The sequence below is a fragment of the Delphinus delphis genome, chromosome 14 (genome assembly GCF_949987515.2).
Source record: "Delphinus delphis chromosome 14, mDelDel1.2, whole genome shotgun sequence".
In the NCBI taxonomy this organism is placed as follows: domain Eukaryota; kingdom Metazoa; phylum Chordata; class Mammalia; order Artiodactyla; family Delphinidae; genus Delphinus; species Delphinus delphis.
In genome coordinates, this window is record NC_082696.1 from 69,178,344 (window position 1) to 69,205,922 (window position 27,579).

The following is a 27,579-nucleotide window of genomic DNA, read 5'->3' on the forward strand; positions in this document are numbered from 1 at the left end:
CCCCTAGCAACCACTGATCTTTTTACTCTTTCTACAGCTTTGCCTTTTCCAGATGTCATATAGTTGGAATCATACTGTAGCCTTTTCAGACTGTAGCCTTTTCTTTCATTTAGAACTATCATTTAAGGCTCCTCCATGTCTTTTTGTGGAGTTGATAGCTCATTTCTTTTTATTGCTCAATTATATTCCATTGTACAGATGTACCACAGTTTGTTTATCCATTCATCTTTTGAAGGATATCTTGGTTGCTTCTAAATTTTGGCAATTATGAATAAAGCTGCTATAAATATTTATGTGCAGGTTTTTGTGTGGGAAAATTATTTTTAATATGGTCTTAATTTTGTTGTAAAGACAAACACTTTGAACTCAGGATATGAGTAAATTGAGTCTTTTATTTTTATTTATTTTTATTTTTGTGGTACACGGGCCTCTCACTGTTGCGGCCTCTCCCGTTGCGGAGCACAGGCTCTGGATGCGCAGGCTCAGCGGCCGTGGCTCACGGGCCCAGCCGCTCCGCGGCATGTGGGATCTTCCCGGACCAGGGCACGAACCCGTGTCCCCTGCATCGGCAGGCGGACTCTCAACCACTGCGCCACCAGGGAAGCCCTATTTTTATTTTTCAATTGATCAGTTTAATAAAATATCCAAGTTATTTTGTTTCTGTGAAAGTGCTGTCATATATATAGACCAGTTTGACTGAAATTTATCCTTGAGTCTTTGCAAGAGAGGGGTTGCTAAATTGCTACTATTCATGCAAAAAATGGTCCTCAATTACAAAATCAGCATAAAATGCTAGATTGGATTCATTAATGACATTGTAATTAATGAATTCCATAGAATTAAAAGGCCAGAGGATTAGAAGGACTGCATTTTATCCAAAGGTCCTGGTGTTCTAAATATTATAACAGTGAATTAGACTTGTAAAAAAGGTTTTCAGGTTTTTGATTTTTCTTCTCTTTCATGCATGAATTTGTTTTCTAAATTCTTTGGCTCCACAATTGTGTATATTCAGGAAATTAAAGGTTCAGCTCTTTATACATATTCATTTTTACTTTCTTGGTGTTCTCTCCTTAACCTGCCTCTTGAGAGTAGGAATTACAAAGAAGTTTTCTATGTAAGTCCTTCTATCACCCTTAGAAATGTTGAAAATATATACATTAGAAGCATTGGTTTAATTTAAATTCAGTAGTAATTGAAGGATCTTATATCAGTCTTTCACCCTGAAGTTACCTCTTTGTTGTGGATTCTGGGGACTTTTCCTTTTGTGGTCTGAAAACTGCCCACTAATTAGACAGGAGATACACTGGTGATTAGTGGGGATAAATCCATGCCCCGTTTTTCAGCATCTATATATTATGTGTGAATGCTTAATTGCACCAGATATTATAATTACTTGTGCATTTTGCCTGGCAGCTTTTTCAGTGTTAACTATTTAATGACTGTTTACTGAGGTGGAAACTGAGACTCAAAGGGATTATATCATTTAACATCATCAGTTAATAAAGAAGTAGAATTGGGATTTAGCATAGCTTAGTCTTCTTATTTTAAATCCCTGCTCATGATATAAATTTTTAAAAGACCTGTACCCCAAATTCTTGGGGCAAAATGCATGGTAAACAATTGTATAATGATAAAATAAAGTACATTCTTATAAAAACTATGTCCTTGTTTGCCAGTCCTTCTTTTATACCTCTGGCACAGGTAGCCTTTATTTACTTTCTTAGTTCTTACACCATTAGAATGTATGTTTTGGCTTTTCTTTGGTAAATATGCTTGCATTCTGTCAATGAAAATAGAAATAAATTGTAAAAAATAAATGCCATTTGAATTAGGGTTAAGATTCCCTTCACAGACTCCATGATTTTAAAACTTGGCTCAGAATGCAAATAGGGGAGAAAGCATGACTTGTTTTTCTCCTGCTCCTTTTTAAAGTATTAGTTTAGTGTTTGGCCTTTTAAGAAAACTTTTTGTTAGTGTAACTTTTATCATCAGTTAATGTTTATTAAGTAATCTAACTTCATGGACTTCCACCATATACAGTTCTGTACCTTTTGTGTCCTGTACTGTGGGCAGAAGATGCAGAACTGAACCAAGGAAGCCAGTTTCTATACTCTAATTTCTTCAAAGGGTTACCTGAATGATTTTGACTAGAACTTTAAGAGGGATTTTTGTTTGTTTGTTTTTTGTTTTTTGTTTTGTTTTGTTTTGTTTTTTGCCGTACGCGGGCCTCTCACTGTTGTGGCCTCTCCCGCTGCGGAGCACAGGCTCCGGACACGCAGGCTCAGTGGCCATGGCTCACGGGCCCAGCCGCTCCGTGGCATGTGGGATCTTCCCGGACCGGGGCACGAACCCATGTCCCCTGCATCGGCAGGCGGACTCCCAACCACTGTGCTACCAGGGAAGCCCTAAGAGGGATTTTTAAAATATTTGCAGGGGATGAACAGAATGTAACGTTTGATAACAAAAGCTTTGTGTATGCTAGAAGATGTTTTCTTTAGTTTTTTCCACTTTAAGCAATTTGCTTTTCTTTAATATACTTTGTAATGACCTGAGTTTAAAGTTTTGTTTACCAAGGGTGAAAGGCTTTTTTATCAATTAATTTTGAATAATTAAAAAACTTCCAGCAAAGAGGAAACTTATTTTCTTTATATCCTTTTTGTGAAAAATTTCCCAGTAGAATACATATTGGAAAGAAAGGAAGGCTAAGAAAGGAATGGCTATGTTAAATTAATTTGTATTTGTTAGTGGAAATGGCTGAAGTTATTTAACATTGTTAACTTCTTCCAATGTTTATTTTTTATCTCTATTTATAGTAGAAAATACAGAGTTTTTACAGCAAGCTGCTTTAGAAGAATATGGTCCGGAGCTTCATGTGGCTTTGAGGAGTCGAAGAGATGAATTACATTATTTAAGGAAACTTACTGAACTACTTTTTCCTTATATTTTGCCTCCGAAAGCAACAGACTGCAGGTATAAATAGACTAGAAAATGTCATAGCATACCATACCGTATGTATATTGCTATTCTTGATCATAATAGGAATACACTAAAACTTGAGATTAGGCTATGATATAATTTTTCATTTAAGAAATATAATTTATCAGGTCTTAAAATACCATTTTAGGTACTAAGCATTCATGATGTATTGTGTTGCTAAGAATTTTTTCTTGGAAATTGATCGTAGGAAATCAAAGACAAATGTAAAAAATTAATTGTCTTACTTGAGATCATTATACTTTATTACTTCCTTGGTGTTCCTTTTAAAAGACATGCATATTATGATTCACTGGCAGAAACACTTTGAACAAATTATACAGACAAGTTTGGGTTTTAAGGTATTCACCTGGGAAGTATAGTTAGAGGTCGTTTAGTCCAGCCTCCCTTATTTCCGAAAGAGCACGTTTAGATTATTCCATAAAGTTACCTCTTTACTCTTATCCTAATAATCCTTAGAGAAAAAGACCATGGCTTATTTTTATTTATTTAAATTGAAGTATAATTTATAACGTTAAATTAGTTTCAGGTGTACAACTTAGTAATTCAATATTTTTATAGATTATACTCCATTTAGAGTTATTGCAAAATAATGGCTATATTTCCCTGTGCTGTACAATACATACAACCATGGCTTATTTTTAGTGATGTACTTTAAATATTACTTTATTGTCTTTAAAATTTTTAATTAAATTTAAAAAATATTTTAATTAAAATGTTTTTACTTTAAACAAATTGTTTTATAATAATTTAAATTAATTATAAAAATTATACTGTTACAGGTATTAGGTTTTACATATTAATTTACTATATGTAAAATTTTCATATTTGAGGTGGTGTTTTTCTAATGCTCACTCAGGTTCCTCCTGCTGAGGAAATGCTTTCTTCCTCTTCAGTAGTATTCTCTTTTAGCCAGTTAAGGGCTCTGGGTGCGGTCTGTGAACCAGTAGCATGAGCGTTACTTGGGGGCTTGTTAGAGGTGGCGGAATCTCAGGGCATCCCCAGACCTACTGATCATAGTCTGCATAATAACAAGGTTCCCAGGTAAGAACTGATGTAAATCACTAAATATGTACAATATTGTTCCTTTTTCCAGGTCCCTGACCTTACTTTTAAGAGAGATTCTCTCTGGTTCAGTGTTCCTCCCTTCTTTGGATTTCCTAGCTGATCCAGTAAGACGTAAAAAACATTTTTTTCTTTAATTGTGATAAGATACATAAAATATAAAATTTACCATCTTAAATGTTTTTCTATGTACAGTTCAGTGGTATTAAATACATTTATATTGTTGAGCAACCACCACCATTACTTATCTCCAGAACTCTTTTTATCTTGTAAAACTGAAACTCTGTACCCATGTAAACAGTAATTCTCTATTCCTCCTGGCCCCTGGCAACTCTACTTCCTGATTGTACTTTCTGTCTCTATGAATTTGACTACTCTAGTTACCACATATTAGTAGAATGATGCAGTATTTGCAGTATTTGGCTTATTTTACTTAGCATAATATCCTCAGTGTTCATCTGCATTGTAGCATATATCAGAATTCCCTTCCTTTTCAAGGCTGAGTAATATTTCATTTTAGGTATATGTTACATTTTGCGTATTCATTCATCTATTGATGGATACTTGGGCTGCTTTTACTTTTGATCCAGTAAGATTTTGAAGAAATAGGGATAATTGATAAATGTTTTGAATGCCAAAGTCAGAATAACTTTTCTTTTCCCATTTTCACAAAAGTTGAGAACCCTGTATCGTAGATTTTGTTTTTAAGATTTATTTATTATTTATTTATTTTATTTATTTTTGGCTGCATTGGGTCTTAGTTGCGGCACGCGGGATCTTTGTTGAGGAATGTGGGATCTTTCGTTGTGCTGCATGGGCTCTTCATTGCGGTGCGTGGGCTTCTCTCTGGTTGTGGCATGTGGGTTTTCTCTCTTTAGTGGTGGCGCACAGGCTCCAGGGCGTGTGGGCTCTGTAGTTTGTGGTATGCAGGCTCTCTAGTTGAGGTGGTTGAGCTCAGTAGTTGTGGTGCATGGGCTTAGTTGCCCTGTGGCATGTGGGATCTTCCCGGACCAGGGATTGAACCCGTGTCCCCTGCATTGGAAGGTGGATTCTTTACCACTGGACCACCAGGGAAGTCCGAAGAACCCTGTATTGTAGATTTTTAAAAAGCCCCTCTGTATTACATAAGTGCAGATGCTTTGCCACTGCTCCATTTGTTTCTTCATTTTTCCAGAAACTTTCATAATATGATAAAAGCTTTGAGAATTCTGGGCAGAACGCGGTAATGGATTTATTTTGATCCTTGTTTATTATTTTCCATTAGGATACTGTGAATCATTTGCTTATCATCTTCATAGATGACAGTCCAGTGAGTATTGAACGTGTTAGAAAGTACTTCAGATTGCATTGAGTTTTGATTCACATCTGTAAAATCAAATGACATGTTACTGAATTAATTCTTTCTTCAAAGCCTGAAAAAGCAACTGAACCACCTTCCCCTTTGGTTCCATTCTTGCAGAAATTTGCAGAACCTAGAAATAAAAAACCATCTGTAAGTATTTTCGGCAATAACTTATATTACTTTTGATATAAACAATTTTATCATGTATTTACATAGCTCTAACTTACTCTTTCTCCCATGTTGTATCAAGGTGCTGAAGTTAGAATTGAAGCAAATCAGAGAGCAACAAGATCTCTTATTTCGGTTTATGAACTTTCTGAAACAAGAAGGAGCAGTGCACGTGTTGCAAATTTGTCTGACTGTGGGTGAGGCTTATCTGTGTACTTTACAAAAGTCATTGTTAAACTTTGTCATATGTTTGACTGTTTAGATCAGATGTTGTAGCTGTCATCTGTTATTGTACTAAATTTCATTTGCTAGATACTCTAAGAGTACCTGTGAGTTATCTCTCAAGTGTCCACTCCTTTCCACATTGGAACATAATCTGTAACTGACTTCAACCAAATCCTCTTAGCAGAAAAATAACTGCCAAAAATTCAGAATAATGAAAATATGTTAAAGACCCAGTCATTAGCACTTTGTCACAGTTTTTATTAAGGATTATTTTGATTCAATAATCAAATACAAAAATGTTTTATTTTGGCTAGAAGTTCTATAACATTTTACATTATTAGATTTAGAGACACTGTGTGGACTCTGTGAGCAGACTAATTTTTTAATGTACCTAATTTCTTTTTTAAATATAGCTTTTTAAAAATTGAGGTATAATTTACAGTGAAACTCATAGAACTTAAATATACAGTTTAATCAGTTTTGACAAATCTGCACTCTTTATAACCTACAAACCTACACCTTTATTGAGATAAAGACCATTTCCATCACCCTAGAAAGTTCCCTTAGGGCCCTTCCCAAATGATCCACCCCTGCTCCCACTCCTTCCAAAGCAATCACTGATCTCATTTCTCTCACCACAGATTAATTTTGCCTGTACAGTTTCCTTATATAAATGGAATCTCATAGTATGTACTCTTTTGTGCCTGGCTTCATTGATTGAGGATAGTGCTTTTTAAGATTGAATCATGGTGTTGTGTAGATGAGTGGTTTGCTCTTTTTTACTGCTATGTGTAGTATTCTTTTGTATGAGGATACCACTCTTTCTTTATTCATTCTCCTTGTAGATGGCTATCTGGACTGCTTCCACTTTGGGGCTATTCTGAATAAAGCTGCTGTGCACATTCTTACACACACACGTGCACACACACACACATATTTTGGCCCCGATAGTTATTGGCATATTTACTTTTCTGGTGGTCTTTATTTTTTTCTGCAGAACCGGTTTCTATATCATTTTCCTTCTGCTGAAGTACTTTTTTTTTTTTTTTTTTTTGCATTTCTTATAGTACCATTCAGCTGGGGGTAAATTCTCTTAACTTTTGTCTGAAAAGATGTTATTTTATATTCATTTTAAAAGGATATTTTTACCAAATATAAAATTTTAGGTTGATGGGTTTTTTTCATTCAACATTCTAATTCTAAATCATTCTTCCATTACCTTTTGAACAGCACCATTGTTTCTCAGGAGAAATTAACTTCCATTCTTATGTTTGTTCCCCTGTATGTATGTCCCTTTTCTCCCTGATTGGTTTTTCAGTTTTCTCTTTGGGGGTTTCAGCAATTTGACTGTAATGTGTAGTTTAAAAAAAATTTATTCTGCTCGAATTTTACTTGAATGTTGGTGTTTTTCATCATTTTTGAAAATTCTTGGCTGTTACCTCTTCAAGCATTCTGCCTTATTTTCTCTCTCCTTTCTTTTTGAGACTCCAATTATATGAATTTGCTATCATCCCAAAGATCTTATATGTTCTCTTCCAGTTTTTCCTTTTTTTAAAAACTCCTTCCTTACCTCACTGGGTTTCAGTTTGGATAATTAAGAATTAAGGGGTAAGCTTCCATACTACCTCTTGTAGTAAAAAAAAAAAAAAGGGCAGTCAAGGACTTCCCTGGTGGCGCAGTGGTTGAGAGTCCGCCTGCCGATGCAGGGGACACGGGTTCTTGCCCTGGTCCGGGAGGATTCCACGTGCCGTGAAGCGGCTGGGCCCGTGAGCCATGGCCGCTGAGCCTGCGCGTCCGGAGCCTGTGCTCCGCAACGGGAGAGGCCACAACAGTGAGAGGCCCGCGTACCGCAAAAAAAAAAAAAAAAAAAAAAAAAAAAAAAAAATGGTAGTCAATATTTTGGCTTTCCTAATGCTGTTCTTTCACATTTTAGGAAAAAAAGATTGATTTGTTCAGACTCTGAGCTCCATCACTAGTCTACAGCCTCCATGATGGACAGAAATATTGTTTAAAAACATTGGGACTAAAAAAAGCCTTAGTTTTCACTGTTATTTAGGGAATCAAATTTCAAAATATTAAAGACCCTTGGTATAAGAAATTAATCCAATATGTTCTTTAAACAGAATTTTACAAGTGTGTTTATTATTCTAAATTTTAGAAAATTTGTATTGCTATGGAAATATTTATGCATTTTATATTCGTATATAAAATATTTGATTGAGCTTCTCTTTCATCTCAGCAGTTGTTTTACTCCCAATTAAATCTTTTTAAAAATCTTAAAATGATGAGTAGATTGCTTATATTTGCTGCTTTTAATATTGATCACAATTAGAGTGGGAACATGAAGTTTTCATTGAGTAGTTTTATTCTATGAAAATAATTCTTTTTTTTTATTCTTTCTGAATTTGCTAGAGGAATTCAATGACAGAATTTTGCGACCAGAGTTATCAAATGATGAAATGCTGTCTCTTCATGAAGAGTTGCAAAAGATTTATAAAACATATTGTTTGGATGAAAGTATTGACAAAATTCGATTTGATCCCTTCATTGTAGAAGAGATTCAAAAAAGTAAGTAAAAGATGAGGATGAATTCTGTAGCTCTTTTACTCTTTTCAGAGTTTTCTCTTGTATTCCCTGCTTATTGCAACAGCTGTGTGAGATACACAGGCAGGCATTATCCTATTTTACTAACAAGATGAAAGCTTTGATGAAGAAACTTATTCACAATTCACATAACTAATACTTGCCAGAACTGGAGCTTGGTTGTTCTAATTCCTCTCTAGTGTGATCTGTACCTTACAGTGGATTTTCTGCAAAACAGTCTTAGTATTGTTTGTATGCTCTTTTCACTGTAATGAACTTTAAACTAATATATAATGTATTTGTGCTTTTCATAAACAATTTTTGCAATATAATTTTTTTAACAGTTGCTGAAGGCCCATATATAGATGTTGTGAAACTTCAGACTATGAGATGTCTTTTTGAAGCATATGAACATGTACTTTCTCTCTTGGAAAATGTGTTTACTCCTATGTTTTGCCACAGTGATGAGGTTAGTCAAAATATTAATCTTGTTTGAAGATTTTTCCTCAAAATTTATTAGTGGCTTTGATAACGTTACATGAGTAATGCAAATAACAAAATAAACAGGAAAATAAAACATGGTTAATTAAGAAAATGAATACTATTTTCCACTACATAAGTTAATGGAGATTAGAAGTTGGTTATAACAACAATTCTTAATACCAAAACCATGTTTGTATATATGTGACTAGAAGATTGCAACCAAATTGGTCTATCTGATTTGCCATATGCCTGAGTGGCTTTGTAGTGGTGATGCAGAAACCCCATTCTTCTTCTTTTTAAAATATTTATTTATTTATTTATTTGGCTGAGCTGGGTCTTAGTTGCGGCACGCACGATCTTTAGTTGCAGCATGCAGGATCTAGTTCCCTGATCAGGGATCGAACCCGGGTCCCCTGCATTGGGAACACAGAGTCTTAACCGCTGGAGCACGAGGGAAGTCCCCCATTCTTCTTGTATATACGTTATTTACAGACTTGTAGAAGTCAAGTGGCTTGAATACCTCCATTTGCAATATCTTAATCCTTACTCTGTTTGACTGTGGTTGTATTCACTTGATTTAAGTAATGTTTCCTTTAAGCTCAAATCAGTAAGGTGAAGTAGCAAGTTTCAATATCAAATATTGGTTTAATAAATCATAATTATTTTTTAAGTATTTCAGACAACTTTTAAGAGGTGCAGAATCACCAACACGCAATTCAAAACTCAACAGGTAGGTATATTCAATCATATATATGTTTTTCTTTTTTTTGGTTCTTGTTGACGCTAATCATTCTGTGATAACATCATTATCTTTATTAATCTGGTTTCCTTGCTACATAAGTAGACAGGATTACTAAGGAATTGTAGAGCTATACTACATATAGTAATGTGAAAATGCCTGACATTCTTTCAGAAAAATTTAACAAGATATGTACACCATTGCCTTGTTAATCTCATAATTATTATTGCTTGATCACCTGCTTTATTGGAGACTATGGACTGCATGCATAATTGAAATCCACAGATAACTCAGTTTTAGAGAGTAGTTTGTTTTTTTCCCATTTATTAATTTTAGTGAAACTCCTGTATAGGACTGCGAAAGAGGAAGTGGTTCTTTTACCTTATTAGCCTGCTGAGTAGCTAAGTGTAAGTCAGAGTCATAACCTCAGAGATGGAAAGCTGTCTTTGCCACTTGGTGAACACCTAGTTGTCTTCAACATATGAAGGCACTAATTTTGCTGGCTTTAGAATATAAAATTAATAGGAAGAAAATATGGGTTGTTTTCATTCTGGGTACTGCTTATAGTCTTTAGTTTTTCTTTATATTGACCTGACTCTTAACGTTAGCTATCAGTCTTGTCAGGACTCTGCTTCTGTGATACTTGATTGATTTACCTATATATCAATAGAATAAGTAAAAGCCTTTCTTAACATTCTTTCATTGAAAATTTAGGGTAGCATTGCTGATTTGCTGTTAGATGACTTAAAATATGTAAAATGTTTATTCATATGTTTTATGTCTACATTCTATTTAATTGCATTTAAAAAGTAAAATTTTAATGCATGTTAATTAATATTAACCTACTCTTCTGTTTCATTCCATACTTAAAGCATAACTTAAAAAATATTTAGGGATCTTTTGTTAACTTTGCTTCTTAGTTTAAGTCATAACTTAAAAAAATACTCAAACTAAAAATGTGTGGAGCATGCACAATTATATCTAATATAGACATGAATTCCATATTAGAAAATACAAGTTTGTTTTCGATGCCAAGTTTTTGGTGGCTTAGTCTCTGAATATTTTCCACTGTATCAAACAAATGGTTTGCCTAAATGAGGGCAAAAAACCAGAATTATTTCCTGACATATTGAGTTTTTAAAAACTTTCTTTAAAATGATCTAGAATTCAGATTCCAACCCCCCCAAAATAGCCATTGTGTTTGTTTCTCTTTCCTTTATCATGTTATTCATAATGCTATCCATCTGTGTAACTTTTAAATTTTGTTTTATGTTCTAAAGTGAAACTTGTTTAATATCTGGGCTTTCTCTTTCTCTTTTCCTTGTGTAATTTCACATGTCTGTTATTGCAGAAGTAGCCTAAGTTTGGATGATTTTCGGTAAGTCTTGAGACAGCATGTGATTCTTTTCTGTATAAATTATCTGTTTAACTCCAATTACTGCCTTTATATCAGGTATTTGGGATATCCTTTTTTTTTTTTTGGCCACGCCGCACAGCTTGAGGGATCTTAGTTCCTGGACCAGGGATTGAACCTGGGCCAGGGCAGTGAAAGCCTAGAATCCTAACCACTAGGCCACCAGGGAATGCCCTGGGACATCCTTTTAAGATTAACCTCTACTTTTATTCTAGAGGTCTCCTTTTTGAAATAGCATTGTATATGTCATCAGAAAATTAAAATGTCAGCATAAAAATAAAGTGAAAAATCCAGTATTTAGCTTTTTAAGGCTGTTGACTCATTCTTTGTTGTTGTTGTTATTGATCTTGCTAAATTTCTTTTAGAATTATTTGTGTTTAAAGAACTTTCTTTAAAGCAAGAAGTACAATATTTCAGTATTTCTGGGTGTAATCACAAGTGAAATATTTAAAAAATATGTCATTTCAAAAAGCCCAACTGTTTTATAATCTAGGTCTACTAGCATAATCTATCTAGATCCTAGAGATTTTAATAATATTTTGTTAAGATTTTCATATTTTTTTTCAGAAAAATTTCTTCTCTCATAGAAAGTTATATTTATAATCCTGGATTTTTTAAAAACACTAATTGCATGCTTGTTTAAGTAAAACAATATTCTAGTTTAAGTATCCTTTTTACTACTACTACTTACTATTAGAGTTTTTCCAGTTTTAAAATAAGTTTGATTTACTCCTTGAACATGTATAAAATGCACATATCACTAATATACTGGTGCATTTGACACTTCATCAATTTACTTTTATTTCTGTAACTGTTGCATTATTATTATTATTATTATTTTATTTATTTTTTTTTTGCGGTACGCGGGCCTCTCACTGTTGTGGCCTCTCCCGTTGCGGAGCACAGGCTCCGGACGCACAGGCTCAGCGGCCATGGCTCATGGGCCCAGCTACTCCGCGGCATGTGGGATCTTCCCGGACCGGGGCACGAACCCGTGTCCCCTACATCGGCAGGCGGACTCTCAACCACTGTGCCAACGGGGAAGCCCTGTTGCATTATTTTTATAAATACGTTTTCTTATCGGAATAATAGCTATTCGTTAAGTTAGGCCTTCAACACCAATCTCCTTGAATTTTAAAATGGTCATTTTTCTTTGGACATCTGTCGTAAGGGCAGTATTACATAGTGAGTTTTAAATTGGATAAAAGTTATGTTTTTATTTGTTGAAACATGAGGCAATAATAAGTAGGCTGTAGGGGAGGAAATTTTTGCTGCTTTTTTTGTTGTTGCTTTTAGAAATTCACTTTTGAAAAAAATTACAAAACCATTATTTAATATATATGGCAGAGCAAGCTTCTTCCTTAGGCTACATTTGCTTTTATCTTTATGTTCATTGCTAACCCTTCCCTTTGGCATTTTATTTTTTCTTGTTATTATTTTGAAGTTATATATGGTGTATTTTATACTTCATTCTTCTTTTGAGTATTTATATGATTATAAAGTTGAAGAAAATTTTCAGAATTTTTTTGTTTTTCCATCTAAAAATAAAGTACTGAGAAGGTCATTGTTTTGTTTTGTTTTTTTCCTGTTACACTGTGCTTTTTTAGCAGTACAGTACAGTTTGAATAGGATAGTCTATTTTGAACGTTGGTCTAACCACATTTTTAATTTATTTCAAAAAATGTATGGCAGTAAGAAATATGCACCACTAGGGGGCTCTCATCTTTTATTCTTTTTAGTTCAGTTAATGTTTTAAGGTTAAATAGTAGGTAAATTTCAAATGTTTGTTAATAAATATTGTCCCATTAATTCATCCCCTCAAATTTAAACTTTAAATGTTCTGTCACTTTTGGCTATAGAGATGTTGAGACAGTCTATGACTGAGAACTCCAAAAAGTTATGTTTAGCTATACCTTCAGTTTACCCTTTTTGCAACCATTTTTATTATTGTTTACAGTAAACTGGACCATTGTGATAATGTAATAATTTACTGTGTTCTTGATACATTTTTGTTTAATATTTAGGAGCACACAGAAGAGAGGAGAATCATTTGGAATTAGCCGAATAGGTAGCAAAATTAAAGGAGTCTTCAAGAGCACCACAATGGAGGGAGCTATGTTGCCTAATTATGGCTTAGCTGAAGGTGAAGATGACTTTGTAAGTAAAAATTCTTCAGTTTGTTGTATGTATAATTTCAGACTTAATGTGGCATAAAAAATTGGTTATGCTTGTTATTTTCCCTTTTCTTAATCTTAACTTCTTACTTCAGATTTTGTTTATGTTTCCCATTCTTTCACTAGTCATTACAGTTTCATGGTGCTAATCTAATTTTTTAAATTCCTGAGCACTAAGTTATTGCTTACTATGGCCAGATGGTTTCTGTTAAGCTGATATACTGCTAAATAGTCAAACAATTTACCACATTTTGATTAAGCTTTTACTTCATATCCTGATCTTATCTCTTTCTAACCACATGGCCAGGCACACGGAGTTGTGTTAATCGATGTCTGACCTAACCCCTTGATATTCAGACTGTGATCTGTGGACCAGCAGCATCAGCATTACCTGGGAGCTTGTTATCAGTACAGAATCTCAGGCTTCATCCTAGACCTGCTGAATCATAATTTACATTTTAACAAGATCCCAGATTTATAAGCACATTATACCCTCCATGCTATTTTATTTCTCTGTCTTTTCACATGTTGTTTTGCTTGAAATGCCTTTTTCCCCCCTTTATTTACCTAGAAAATTCATACTTATCTTTCAGAATCTAGTTTCTTCCCATAAGCCCCTACCTGAGTCCCCAAGCAGAATTGAACATTCCCTCCTTTTTTTGCTTCTGTTAGATCATATGTTAAAACATGTACCACGTTGTGTTTGAAATTACGATTTTTTTTTTTTTTGGCTGCGCAGCAGGACTTGTGGGATCTTAGTTCCCCCACCAGGGATCGAACCCGGGCCCTGGCAGTGAAAGCTCTGAGTCCTAACCACTGGACTGCCAGGGAATTCCCTGAAATTACGATTTAATTTATGTATTTGAAAGTATGTTTATGATTGTCTTTCCTACCAATTAAGGAGTTCTATAAAGGCAGATATTATCTCATTTGTACTTTGCATTTGTTTAAAAAATCTTTATTGAACAGACATCCTGGGTCTTCATTTTGCCTTTTAATGTCTCAGCACTGGAGATAAAAAGATGATTAAGACCTAAACTTTGCTCTTAAGAAATTTACTATCCTGGGTATAAAAGGGATGAATATTAGTGATTGGATTGGTAATGACCAAGAAGAAGGAAGTGGGGAGGGAAGAGTAAATAAACCTATTTTTCCTCTTTACCCCTTCCTTTCAGCCTTTGTCCCTTTGCACTGATAAATTGTTAAAAAGATTCATTGCTTCTTCACAATAATTTTAATGGAAGAAAAACTTATTTAATCCTTTTTTTTCTTTTTAGATAATCCAAATACAGCATTCTTTTCATGCCCATATTTTCCTTAAAAGTATGGGTAGAAGAAAGACAGTAGACCAGAGGAGGGAGTCTTTTAAAAAAAACAATGTTTATGTTTTTAGATTTTAAGCATCTCAATTTTTTAATAGTATAGAAAAATAGAAAAAAATTTAAAATACCACCAGTAATTCTGCCACCCAATAACTACTTCTATTAACATTCTTGTGATTCTGTTTTTTAAAAATATCTTTCCCCTTCCCACCCCCATAAATTAGGCTATATGTAGATTGCTATCCTGATCTCTGCCCACTTAATATAACAAAATATAACTTAAATATAACTTAATATAACAAAAGCATTTACCCATGTTATTGTGAACTCGAAACATAATTTTTATGGGGAAAGATGTACTTTTTCTTTTTTGTTCTTCCCAATTACTTGAAATACAAGCTATAGTTTTGCTTCAGGAATAGGAGGCTTTTTTTTTTTTTTTTGGTCTGCACAGGCTCTAGGCGCGTGGGCTTCAGTAGTTGTGGCTTGCGGGCTCTAGAGTGCAGGCTCAGTAGTCGTGGCACATGGGCTTAGTTGCTCTGTGGCATGTGGGATCTTCTGGACCAGGGATCGAACCCTTGTCCCCTGCATTGGCAGGTGGATTCTTTTTTTTTTTTTTTTTGGTATGAAAAATGGTATACCTATTTCTTTCTTTTTTTTTTTTTTTTTAACATCTTTATTGGGGTACAATTGCTTTACAATGGTGTGTTAGTTTCTGCTCCATAACAAAGTGAATCAGTTATCCATATACATATGTTCCCATATCTCTTCCCTGTTGCGTCTCCCTCCCTCCCACCCTCCCTATCCCACCCCTCCAGGCTGTCACAAAGCACCGAGCCAATATCCCTGTGCCATGCGGCTGCTTCCCACTAGCTATCTACCTTACTACGTTTGTTAGTGTGTATATGCCCATGACTCTTTCTCGCCCCGTCACAGCTCACCCTTCCCCCTCCCCATAACCTCAAGTCCGTTCTCTAAGAGGTCTGCGTCTTTATTCCTGCTTTACCCCTAGGTTCTTCATGACATTTTTTTTCTTAAATTCCATATATATGTGTTAGCATACGGTATTTGTCTTTCTCTTTCTGACTTACTTCACTCTGTATGACAGACTCTAGGTCTATCCACCTCATTACAAATAGCTCAATTTCGTTTCTTTTTATGGCTGAGTAATATTCCATTGTATATATGTGCCACATCTTCTTTATCCATTCATCCGATGATGGGCACTTAGGTTGTTTCCATCTCTGGGCTATTGTAAATAGAGCTGCAATGAACATTTTGGTACATGACTCTTTTTGAATTTTGGTTTTCTCAGGGTATATGCCCAGTAGTGGGATTGCTGGGTCATATGGTAGTTCTATTTGTAGTTTTTTAAGGAACCTCCATACTGTTCTCCATAGTGGCTGAACCAATTCACATTCCCACCAGCAGTGCAAGAGTGTTCCCTTTTCTCCACACCCTCTCCAGCATTTATTGTTTCTAGATTTTTTGATGATGGCCATTCTGACTGGTGTGAGATGATATCTCATTGTAGTTTTGATTTGCATTTCTCTAATGATTAATGATGTTGAGCATTCTTTCATGTGTTTGTTGGCAGTCTGTATATCTTCTTTGGAGAAATGTCTATTTAGGTCTTCTGCCCATTTTTGGATTGGGTTGTTTGTTTTCTTGTTATTGAGCTGCATGAGCTGCTTGTAAATTTTGGAGATTAATCCTTTGTCGGTTGCTTCATTTGCAAATATTTTCTTGCATTCTGAGGGTTGTCTTTTGGTCTTGTTTATGGTTTCCTTTGCTGTGCAAAAGCTTTGAAGTTTCATTAGGTCCCATTTGTTTATTTTTGTTTTTATTTCCATTACTCTAGGAGGTGGATCAGAAAGGATCTTGCTGTGATTTATGTCATAGAGTGTTCTGCCTATGTTTTCCTCTAAGAGTTTGATAGTTTCTGGCCTTACATGTAGGTCTTTAATCCATTTTGAGCTTATTTTTGTGTATGGTGTTAGGGAGTGATCTAATCTCATACTTTTACATGTACCTGTCCAGTTTTCCCAGCACCACTTATTGAAGAGGCTGTCCTTTCTCCACTGTACATTACTGCCACCTTTATCAAAGATAAGGTGTCTATATGTGCATGGGTTTATCTCTGGGCTTTCTATCCTGTTCCATTGATCTATCTTTCTGTTTTTGTGCCAGTACCATAGGCAGGTGGATTCTTAACCACTGCGCCACCAGGCAAATCCAGGAGGCTATCTTTAAAAAGCTGAGAAAGTTTGTTCTGTTTTGTAGTGGCCCAAGGAGGAAGGAAATTCTTTATTGGTCTTTATTTACTTATTTTTTATTGAAGTATAATTTTTTGTTTAATTTTTAATGGAGTATAGTTGATTTACAATGTTGTGTTAGTTCCAGGTGTACAGCAAAGCGAATCAGTCATACATATACACATATACACTCTTTTTTTTTTTTTAGATTCTTCTCCCATATAGGCTATTACATAGTGTTGAATAGAGTTCCCTGTGCTATACAGCAGGTTCTTATTAGTTATCTATTTTATATATAGTAGTGTGTATACGTCAGTCTATCTCCCAATTTACCCCCCACCTTACCCCGTTAACCATAAGTTTGTTTTCTGCATCTGTGACTCTACTTCTGTTTTGTAAATAAGTTCATTTGTATGCTTTTTTTTTAGATTCCACATATAAGCAATATCATGAGATATTTGTCTTTCTGTGTCTGACTTACTTCACTCAGTATGACAATCTCTGGGTCCATCCACGTTGTTGCAAATGGCATTATTTTTTCTTTTTTATGGCTGAGTAATATTCCATTGTATATATGTACCACATCTTCTTTTATCCATTCCTCTGTTGATGGACACTTAGGTTGCTTCCATGTCCTGGCTATTGTAAATAGTGCTGCAATGAACATTGGGGTGCATGTATCTTTTTGAATTATAGTTTCCTCTGGGTATATGCTTAAGAGTGGGATTGCTGGGTCATATGGTAGTTCTAATTTTAGTTTTTTAAGGAACCTCCATACTGTTCTCCATAATGGCTGTACGAATTTACATTCCTACCAACAGCGTAGGAGGGTTCCCTTTTCTCCACACCCTTCCAGCATTTATTGTTTGTAGATTTTTTTTTTTTATTTTTAAATTTATTTTTGGCTGCATTGGGTCGTCACTGTGTGCGGGCTTCCTCTAGTTGCAGCAAGCAGGGGCTGCTCTTCGTTGCAGTGTGCGGGTTTCTCACCACAGTGGCTTCTCTTGTTGCAGAGCACAGGCTCTAGGCGTGCGGGCTTCAGTAGTTGTGGCTCGTGGTCTCTAGAGCATAGGCTCAGTAGTTGTGGCACACAGGCTTAGTTGCTCCACGGCATGTGGGATCTTCCTGGACCAGGGATCGAACCTGTGTCCCCTGCGTTGGCAGGCAGATTCTTAGCCACCGAGCCACCAGGGAAGTCTTGTTTGTTGATTTTTTGATGATGGTCATTCTCTCTGGTGTGCGGTGATACCTCATTGTAGTTTTGATGTGCATTTCTCTAATAGTGATGTTGAGCATCTTTTCATGTGCTTTTTGGCCATCTGTATGTCTTCTTTGGAGAAATGTCTATTTAGATCTGCCCATTTTTTGAATGGGTTATTTATTTTTTTGATATTGAGCTGCATGAGCTGTTGTATATTTTGGAGATTAATCCCTTGCCAGTTGCTTCATTTGCAAATATTTTCTCCCATTCTAAGGGTTGTCTTGGAAATTCTTGATTGGAAGCAAAGATAGTAATAATGGAAAGTAGGGTAAGAGGGCAAACTAATTGTTAGTACTCTGAAGAGAAAAGACAGGAGGTGGCTAGGGTGTTAAACCAGACCAAGATAGTCCCACTTAGGATTTGGGGGTACTGTGCTAGTTCTAAACTGTGGGACCTCGGGGAAATCTCCTTTGCCTTGTTTAGGAAGTGTATGGGAAAGGGAAATTGCCAGTCTCACTGCCAGGGCTAAAGTGGTATGTGATCCAAAATTGAGACCTGGAAGATTTTTATTTTTTTAGAAAAGGATCAACTTGACGTGATCATTTGGTAGCAGTGCCTCCTTGCTATGTGACCTTGGGTAAATTGCTTAATTTTATTTTGATTTAACTTCCTCACATGTGAAATGGGGATAATAGTATCTAGCTTGTATATGGGTGTTGTGAGGAGTAATAAGTGATATATATGAAGCACTTGGGACAGTGCCCAGCACACAGTAAGTGCAGTAAGTACTATACAGTGTTATAATACCATCAGATAAATTATAAGTTAAATTGGCATATGTATACTGGCCTGGGAACCAAAGTCTTCTATGTAAGGTTGGGTCTGTCTGAAAATGCATTTCTGTCCAAGTTCAGAACTGATTCACAGATAAACTTCTGGAACGTAATACGCCCATTGGTATATTGGCAGTTATCCCCAACATAGGAAAGGCTAATAATGAGTTAAATTATAGTATTTCTCAAGGAAATAGGGGGACATCTCTTTGCCTTTTATCCTCTGCCTGTTTTATTCCCTGTCTTCTTTGTAGCGGGAACATCTGTTTGAAAATGAGAAAGCACTTGGTTTTCCTTTTTATAAAATTTTGGTTATATATTTTTAAATAATATTAAAGGAATCCCTGAAAATTCTTGAAGAAATATTGCCCTAGAGATTTTTCATTTACTTTTTTGATATAAACACCATTTAAATGGTAGCAGTAATAAAATATTAAACTTTGTTCTTTGTCTTTTATTGATATTTTTATGTTAAGAATTTTCTATTTTGTTTCTTAGATTGATTTTTATTTAAGAATGTCCCATTTCTTGGCTTTTAGTCAGCTTGTTAAACAAATTTTCTATCATTTTATGATTCATTTTATCATTTCTCGTCAAAAGCCAAGTCTGTTAACAAAATTACAGTTGTAATAACCATGGAAAATGCTGCCCTGTACCTCAGATTCCAAGCAGTGGAGTGGGTGTTTCCCTCACACATGCTTCTCTGTTTTTCTTCCAGGTTTGTAAGGAGATAGATAGCCTTGTCCCCAAAAGGCAAGAACTAACACTTATCGTCTGTTTTTACAGTTTCATTGTTTTAGGCCTGGAAGACATTTTTGTTTTCAACAGAGCATTAAGAAGTCCTCCTAAGATTCTTAACAGTCTTATTAGGGGTGACAGAAAGCCATTTTAGGACAGGAACAGAAAAAGGGATAATTGCCAAGGGACTTAGTGGGGGAGGAAAAGAATTCACTTAGAAGAGAGTTGGCTACCAGGTGTGGGAAGAGAGTAGAATGGAGAGTGAAGGTAGGGTGCTAGAATTCTGGAAAGAAATACCTCTTCTCTACTGGTTTGCTCTGACTAGACTGTTCCCAATTCTCTTAAGCGCTACAACCTTTGACTCATTTCCTTAAAAAAGTGTGTTCAAGATGGTTGTGTTTTATCTGTAAAATTTTGCCCCCTTTAACATGAATCAGAGATGTCTAGGTGACCAGGTGTTATAATGTGCCAATTCAGAGATTCTTTTCCGATTTAGTGAAGACAGACATTTTTTTCCCCTTCTTTCTGCATGTTTATTTCTAGAACATGTTTAACACTGTTTTTTTAAAATAATTGTTCTTCAAGTAATATTTTAAAGAATATTTATTTTAAATATTTATATTATTAAAATTTTAGAAGCTAGGAGATGAAAAAACAATCTTAATTATATAGAGGTGGGTCCCTTTCAGACCTTTTTTCTAATTTTATATTATCTAATGCTGCAGTGAATATATTTATACTTGTGCCTTTTTCACAGTTTATTTGTCTAAAATAAATGCTTGTGTTAGAATAAGTTGCCAGAAATGGAATTAACTTGGTTGAAACTGTTTTATGGCTTCTTATATTGATAAATGTATATGGGCAAAACACTTTCTAAAAGGATCGTACAGGTATATCTTGTAACCAACAATATATTGCATATCCAGTTTATCTGTGCAGTTTCCATCAGTGGCTGTTATAAAATTTTACATTCCTAAATGAAAGATATCAGTACAGTAATTTCTACTTCTTATTATCAGAGTTAAATATTTTTCTGTATTTGTGTATTTTTAATATCTTTTCCAGTAATTGCTGAAGTGTCTTATATTCTGTTGAATTTTCATATATTGGTGATGCAACAAAACCTGGAGTTGATGCTAGTAACTTGTTAGTTTTATATCCTTAACCTTTTCAGTAGAAAATTTGATATCACTTAATTTCAAAAGTATTAAAAAATTATAGACTTTATATGGGCATATTACTTTGTAGTTACATCTCATATGCTACAGGTATAAAGGTCCTGGAAGTATTAATTTTTTTTTCTGATGATTTTTTTTCCAGATTGAAGAAGGTATTGTTGTAATGGAAGATGATTCTCCAGTGGAAGCTGTGAACACACCTAATACTCCTCGAAACCTTGCTGCATGGAAAATTAGCATTCCATATGTAGACTTTTTTGAAGATACCTCCTCTGAAAGGAAGGAGAAAAAGGAGAGAATACCAGTGTTTTGTATTGATGTTGAAAGAAATGATAGAAGAGCAGGTATTAATATTATTAATGCATATAGCACTAATCAGGTATTAAAATGATTAAGACAGCATTTCTCCCCCTCCATTGTTGTGGGCTAATAATAATTGGTAAAAATATGATCAAACACAACTTTACAAGTTTTCTTTATGTTTTGCTGTCTTTTTTCTTTTGGTTATTTCATCCGTGTGTTACAGTCGAGACAGGGGTAAACAGCATCCACAGCAGGATAAATATTCGCCACCCTGGGCTTTGTCCAAGAGAGTGGGCAGTCTGTATAAGCAAAAACACATCAAAGTTGTGCACATTTTGGGAATGATGAGCAGAAAAATAAAGTTGACCTCAGGAAGAAGGGACAGTCTGTGAGGAAAGAAGGAAAAAGTGGCAGGGTTAGGAAACGGTTTCGAGAGAGGAGTGACGAAGTGATAAGATGAAGGTCAGTGCTAATGATTCCCCTTATTTATTTTTCAAAAAGTATTAGGTGTTTGATTTTTCTCAGAAGCTGATCCTGTTTCATGCATAGGAACATAAAGTATAGGAATGGGGAAGGAAGAATGCTCAGAGTAGCTAGCAATGATATTCCCTATTGTAGTTAAATACCAGGCAGGATCTTGTTCTCTTCAGTTCTGAGTCACTGCTACTGGATTTTGCTGTAACTTCTGTTTGGTCTTGCTAGATGCTGTTCTATCTCAGCATTTTAATAAGTATACAGACAAACCTTTGTCGATATTAGAGTTTCATTTCAGTTTCAAACACAGTCACTTACGTCTTTTGTCTGCTGTTTCTGCTGATAGGAATTTTAAGTGTTAAAAAGAATTTGGAAAGGAATACCCTAGTTAACTTCTGGATTCAATTCTTTGCTGTGCCTAGTACTTAAAATCTGGCTTTTCTCTCAGTGTTCTTGGCTCTCAGAAAATTATTTAAAATGTTTGACTATTCAGATATAAATCCCTATCAATATAAATAAATTGCTTTTTATTGAGGTATAATTGACATACATTATTACATTAGTTTTAGGTACAATATAGTGATTCAGTATAGTGATTCTGCATTTGGATACACTGCAAAATGATCACCACAATAAGTCTGGTTACCGTCCTTCACCATACAAAGTTAATACAATATTATTGACTGTGTTCCCCATGCTGTACTTTATATCCCTATGACTTATTTATTTTATAACTGGAAGTTTGTACTACTTGATCACCTTCACCCATTTTGTCCTTCTCTGGCAGCCACCCGTCTGATCCCTGTATGAGTCTGCATTTTGTTTTGGTTTGTTTGTTTTGTTTTTTAGATTCCATGTATAAGTGAAATCATGTGCTATTTGTCTTTCTTTGACTTATTTCATTCAGCTTAATACCCTCAAGGTCCATCCATGTTGTTACAAATGGCAAGATTTCATTCTTTTTAAATGGCTGAGTAGTATTCCATTGTATACATATACCACACCTTCTCTATCCATTCATCTGTTGATGGACATTTAGGTTGTTTCCATGTCTTGTTTATTGCAAATAATGTTGCAGTGAATATAGGAGTGCATATATCTTTTCGAATTAGTGTTTTTTTGGATAGATACCCGGCAGTGGAATTGTTGGATGATATGGTAAATCTGTTTGTAATTTTTTGAGGAACTTCCATACTGTTTTCCATAGTGACTGCACCAATTTACATTCCCACCAGCAGTACACAAGGGTTCCCTTCTTACCACATCCTCATCAGCACTTGTTATTTCTTGTCTTTTTCACAGTGGCCATTCTGACAGGTGTGAGGTGGTATCTCATTGTGGTTTTGATTTGCATTTCCCTGATGATTAGTGATGTTGAGCGTCTTATCATGTGTCTGTTTAGCCATCTATATGTATTCTTTGGAAAAATGTCTATTCAGATCATCTGTCCATTTTTTAATAGGTGTTTTTGTTATTGAATTGTGTGAGTTCTTTATGTATATGGGATATCAAGCCCTTATTAGATTATATGCTTTGCAAATACCTTCTCCCATTCAGTAGATTGCCTTTTTGTATTGTTGATGGTTTCCTTCACTGTGCAAAATCTTTTTGTTTGATGTAGTCCCATTTGTTTATTTTTGCTTTGTTTCCCTTGCCTTTAGAGTCAGATGAAAACAAAAAAATCACTAAAACCAATGTCAGGGAGCTTGCCACCTGTGTTTTCTTCTAGGAGTTTTATGGTTTCAAGTCTTTCATGCAAATCTTTCATTTATTTTCAGTTAATTTTTTTACATGGTGTAAGATAGTGGTCCAGTTTCATTCTTTTGCATGTAGCTGTTCAGTTTTCCCAACACCATTTATTAATTTTAATTTTAATTTATAAAATTTTTAAAAAAATTTATTTATTAATTTTTGGCTGCATTGGATCTTTGTTGCTGCACGCGGGCTTTCTCTAGTTGCAGCGAGCAGGGGCTAACTCTTTGTTGCGGTGTGCGGGCTTCTCATTGTGGTGGCTTTTCTTGTTGTGGAGCACGGGCTCTAGGAGCACGGGCTTCAGTAGTTGTGGTGCACAGGCTCAGTAGTTGTGGCTCACAGGCTCTGGAGCTCAGGCTCAGTAGTTGTGGCACATGGGCTTAGTTGCTCCACTACATGTGGGATCTTCCTGGACCAGGGATCAAACCCATGTCCCCTGAATTGGCAGGCATATTCTTAACCACTGAGCCACCAGGGAAGCCCTAATTTTATTTATTTATTTATTTATTTGACCGCGCCGGATCTTGGTTGCGGCACGCGGGATCTTTGCTGCTGTGTGTGGGATCTTCATTGCTGCCTGTGGGATCTTTAGTTGTGGCATGTGGGTTCTTAGTTGCTGCATGTGGGCTCTAGTTCCCTGACCAGGGATCGAACCCAGGCCCCCTGCTTTGGGAGAGTGGAGTCTTAACCCCTGGACCACCAGGTATGTCCCTATTTTTATTTTAATTTTTAAAAATAAGTCACACTGGTGGCGCAGTGTTTAAGAATCTGCCTGCCAATGCAGGGGACATGGGTTCGATCCCTGGTCCAGGAAGATCCCACATGCCGCACAGCAACTAAGCCCATGCTCCACAATTACTGAGCCTGCGAGCCACAACTACTGAGCCTGTGCTCCACAACTACTGATGCCTGTGTGCCTAGAGCCCATGCTGCACAACAAGAGAAGCCACTGCAATGAGAAGCCCACACATTGTAACGAAGAGTAGCCCCTGCTCAACACAGCTAGAGAAAGCCTGCGCACAGCAATGAAGATCCAATGCAGCCAAAAATAAATAAATTAAATAAATAAATTAAAAAAAAAATAAAATAAGCCACCCAGTTTATGGTGTTTTGTTATAGCAGCCTGAGCAGACTAAGACGGTTACAGAAAGGTTGCAAAAAATAGTACAGAAAGTTGTCATACACCCTTTACCCAGCTTCCCCTTGTATTGACATCTTATAAAACCATAGTACAATGATTGAAACCAGGAAATTAGCATTGATGGGATATTCATTTGAATTTCACCAGTTTTCCCACTAATACCCTCTTTCTGGTTCAGGATCCAACCCAGGATCCCACACTGAATTTAGTCTTGTCTCCTTAGTCTCCTATGTTCTGTGATAGTTTCTCAGTCTTCCCTTGTCTTTAATGAACTTGACACTTTTTTAAAGAGTCCTGACTAGTTATTTGTAGAAAACACTTGAGTTTGTTCCTCCACTTGAGTTTGCTGCTCAACAATGTTTACTTATTAAAGGACAGAAGAGGCTCTCCTTTCCCCACTGTATATTCTTGCCTCCATTGTCATAAATTAATTGACCATATATGTGTGGGTTTATTTCTGGGCTCTCTCTTCTGTTCCATTGATCTATGTGTCTGTTTTTATGCCAGTACCATACTTGTTTGATTATTATAGGTTTGTAGTACAGTTTAAAATCAGGGAGCATGATACCTCTAGCTTTGTTCTTTTTTCTCAAGATTGTTTTGGCTAATCAAAACTACAATGAGGTGTCACCTCACACCAATCAGAATGGCTATCATCAAAAAATCTACAAACAATAAATGCTGGAGAAGGTGTGGAGAAAAGGGAACCCTCTTGCACTGTTGGTGGGAATGTAAATTGATACAGTCATTTGGAGAACAGTATCGAGGTTCCTTAATAAACTAAAAATAGAACTACCATATGACCCAGCAATCCCACTACTGGGCATATACCCTGAGAAAACCATAATTCAAAAAGAGTCATGTACCACAATGATCGTTGCAGCTCTATTTACAATAGCCAGGACATGGAAGCAACCTAAGTGTCCATCGACAGATGAATGGATAAAGAAGATGTGGCACATATATACAATGGAATATTACTCAGCCATAAAAAGAAATGAAATTGAGTTATTTGTAGTGAGGTGGATGGACCTAGAGTCTGTCATACAGAGTGAAGTAAGTAAGAAAGAGAAAAACAAATACCATATGCTAACACATACATATATAGAATCTAAAAAACAAACAAACAAAAAACACTGGTTATGAAGAACCTAGGGGCAGGACAGGGATAAAGACGCGGAAGTAGAGAATGGACTTGAGGATACGGGGAGGGGGAAGGGTAAGCTGGGACGAAGTGAGAGAGTGGCATGGACTTATATATACTATCAAATGTAAAATAGATAGCTAGTGGGAAGCAGCCGCATAGCACAGGGAGATCACCTCAGTGCTTTTGACCACCTAGAGGCGTGGGATAGGGAGGGTGGGAGGGAGATACAAGAGGGAGGAGATATGGGGATATATGTATATGTATAGCTGATTCACTTTGTTATAAAGCAGAAACTAACACACCATTGTAAAGCAATTATACTCCAATAAAAGTGTTAAAAAAACAATAGACATAGGGATAGTCAAAAAAAAAAAAAGAACTAGAACTTGAAGGTTTGGAAAATTCTCAAACTATCCATATATCATGCTCTGGAAAAAAGCCAAGGGTGTGGCTGAACAATGGTTTGCTGAAGAGATCAGGCATGTGACTCATGGATCAATCATCTCAGCAGAAGCCAGGAATAGAGCTGTGGCTATCCAGGAAAGATCTGTGGAGGACCCTGTTATTTGGAACTCTCTGGGCTTCTTGGACCTGGATGTCTGTTTCCTTCCCCAGGTTAAGGAAGTTTTCAGCCATTATTTCTTCAGATAACTTTTCTGCCCCTTTTTCTCTTCTCCTTTTGGGACCCCTATAATGCGAGTGTTATTTCACTTGATATTATCCTATAGGTCCCATAAGTTATCTTCTTTTTTTTTTTTTTGTGGTACACGGGCCTCTCCCGTTGCGGAGCATGGGCTCCGGACGCGCAGGCTCAGCGGCCATGGCTCATGGGCCCAGCCGCTCTGCGGCATGTGGGATCTTCCCGGACCGTGTCCCCTGCATCGGCAGGCGGACTCTCAACCACTGCGCCACCAGGGAAGCCCTATTTCCTCATTTTACTTGACTCTGTGCTTCTTTCTGTGTATTAGGGGAAACAGCTACCTCTCTCAGTCTTGAAGAGTGGCCTGTGTAGGTGATTAGCCCTCTAATTCAACCTTGCCCTAGGTCTTCTTTGTCTTTTGAACCTTTGTGATTGTCTAAACTGCCTGATTTATTCTTGATATATGCCTGTTATGGAGCATGTGCCAAGACCTATTAGTGTTCCAAGGGGAGGAATCCCGTTTATCGCCTCGTTTCAGGCTGATGGGAAGCCAGACACTTAGGCAGCAGCCTTTAAAGTAGGCAGATATATACAGTCCTGCAGGGCCACAGTCAAAATCCCTACCTGCCTCCATTCCAGGAGATCTGTAGGTGTCCTCGGGGTGCATAGCTGCTTAGACGAGTGTATGAGCTCCTGAGAGTTCTTATTGAGCTGTAGTGAGGCTAAGGGGGTGTGCAGGGATGGTGTCTCTCTGCTTACGTTCTCTGGGTGCTCTTCCTTAGCTCCTAGATGTGTGGAAAATCTGAAGCCTGTCCTTCAGGCTGAAGCTCCAAGCTAAGTAAATAGGCCTTTTTCACAGGAAGACTGGGGGTTTATTTAGTGTGCTGTCTGTGCAGTCCCTGGGGGGCGGTGTGCCTTTCCAGGAACTGTCTTTCCAACTGGTACAGTCCCGTGGAGCTCAGTATTGCCAGCTCCCTTAGCCACCAGGGCCAAGTGATCAAGGGGTGTCCCCTGTGTGGATTGCACACACCTGCTGGCTTCAGCAAGGCAGCTGGTGAGTGTAGGGGGCAGGGCATGCTGGCCAGTGTCAGAAAGGCTGCCTGTGCTTGCAGCTCTCAGCAGTGCAGTGGGAGAGTGCCTTGCCTATGTGAGTGAGCTGGCTTTAGGCGGGGAGAGGAAGAATGCTGCAGCTGCTCGTGCTTGCCAGTCACAGCCCGGGAGCCAGGGAGCGCTGCAACCACTCTGGCTTCAGCAAGGCAGTGGGTTAGTGCTGCAACCACTTACCCCTGCCTATCCAAGCAAGGCTGGGGGGTGCCATTTCCAAGCTTGTCTGCCTGTGCTAGCAGGGTAGGTGGGGAGACAGTAATGGCATCTGCCCCTGCCTGCATCTTGGGAGAGTTTCAGCTGT

The 27,579-nt window shown here is 36.6% G+C and overlaps 1 protein-coding gene across 6 annotated transcripts in view; it reads left to right on the top strand.

Annotated features, from left to right (window-relative positions):
• The window catches only part of SNX14 (sorting nexin 14), a 67,861-nt gene that overhangs the window by 26,584 nt on the left and 13,698 nt on the right, over positions 1–27,579 (top strand). For 2 of the 6 annotated variants that reach the window (XM_060030262.1, XM_060030263.1), the window contains exons 8-18: positions 2,814–2,970; positions 4,091–4,166; positions 5,324–5,368; positions 5,471–5,551; positions 5,652–5,766; positions 8,207–8,362; positions 8,722–8,846; positions 9,532–9,590; positions 10,951–10,977; positions 13,038–13,170; positions 20,857–21,058. In XM_060030262.1, coding sequence (XP_059886245.1) covers positions 2,814–2,970; positions 4,091–4,166; positions 5,324–5,368; positions 5,471–5,551; positions 5,652–5,766; positions 8,207–8,362; positions 8,722–8,846; positions 9,532–9,590; positions 10,951–10,977; positions 13,038–13,170; positions 20,857–21,058 — 1,176 coding nt within the window. The remainder of the gene's footprint in view (positions 1–2,813; positions 2,971–4,090; positions 4,167–5,323; positions 5,369–5,470; positions 5,552–5,651; positions 5,767–8,206; positions 8,363–8,721; positions 8,847–9,531; positions 9,591–10,950; positions 10,978–13,037; positions 13,171–20,856; positions 21,059–27,579) is intronic. The other 4 variants (XM_060030265.1, XM_060030266.1, XM_060030267.1 and 1 more) reach the window with 3 other exon arrangements.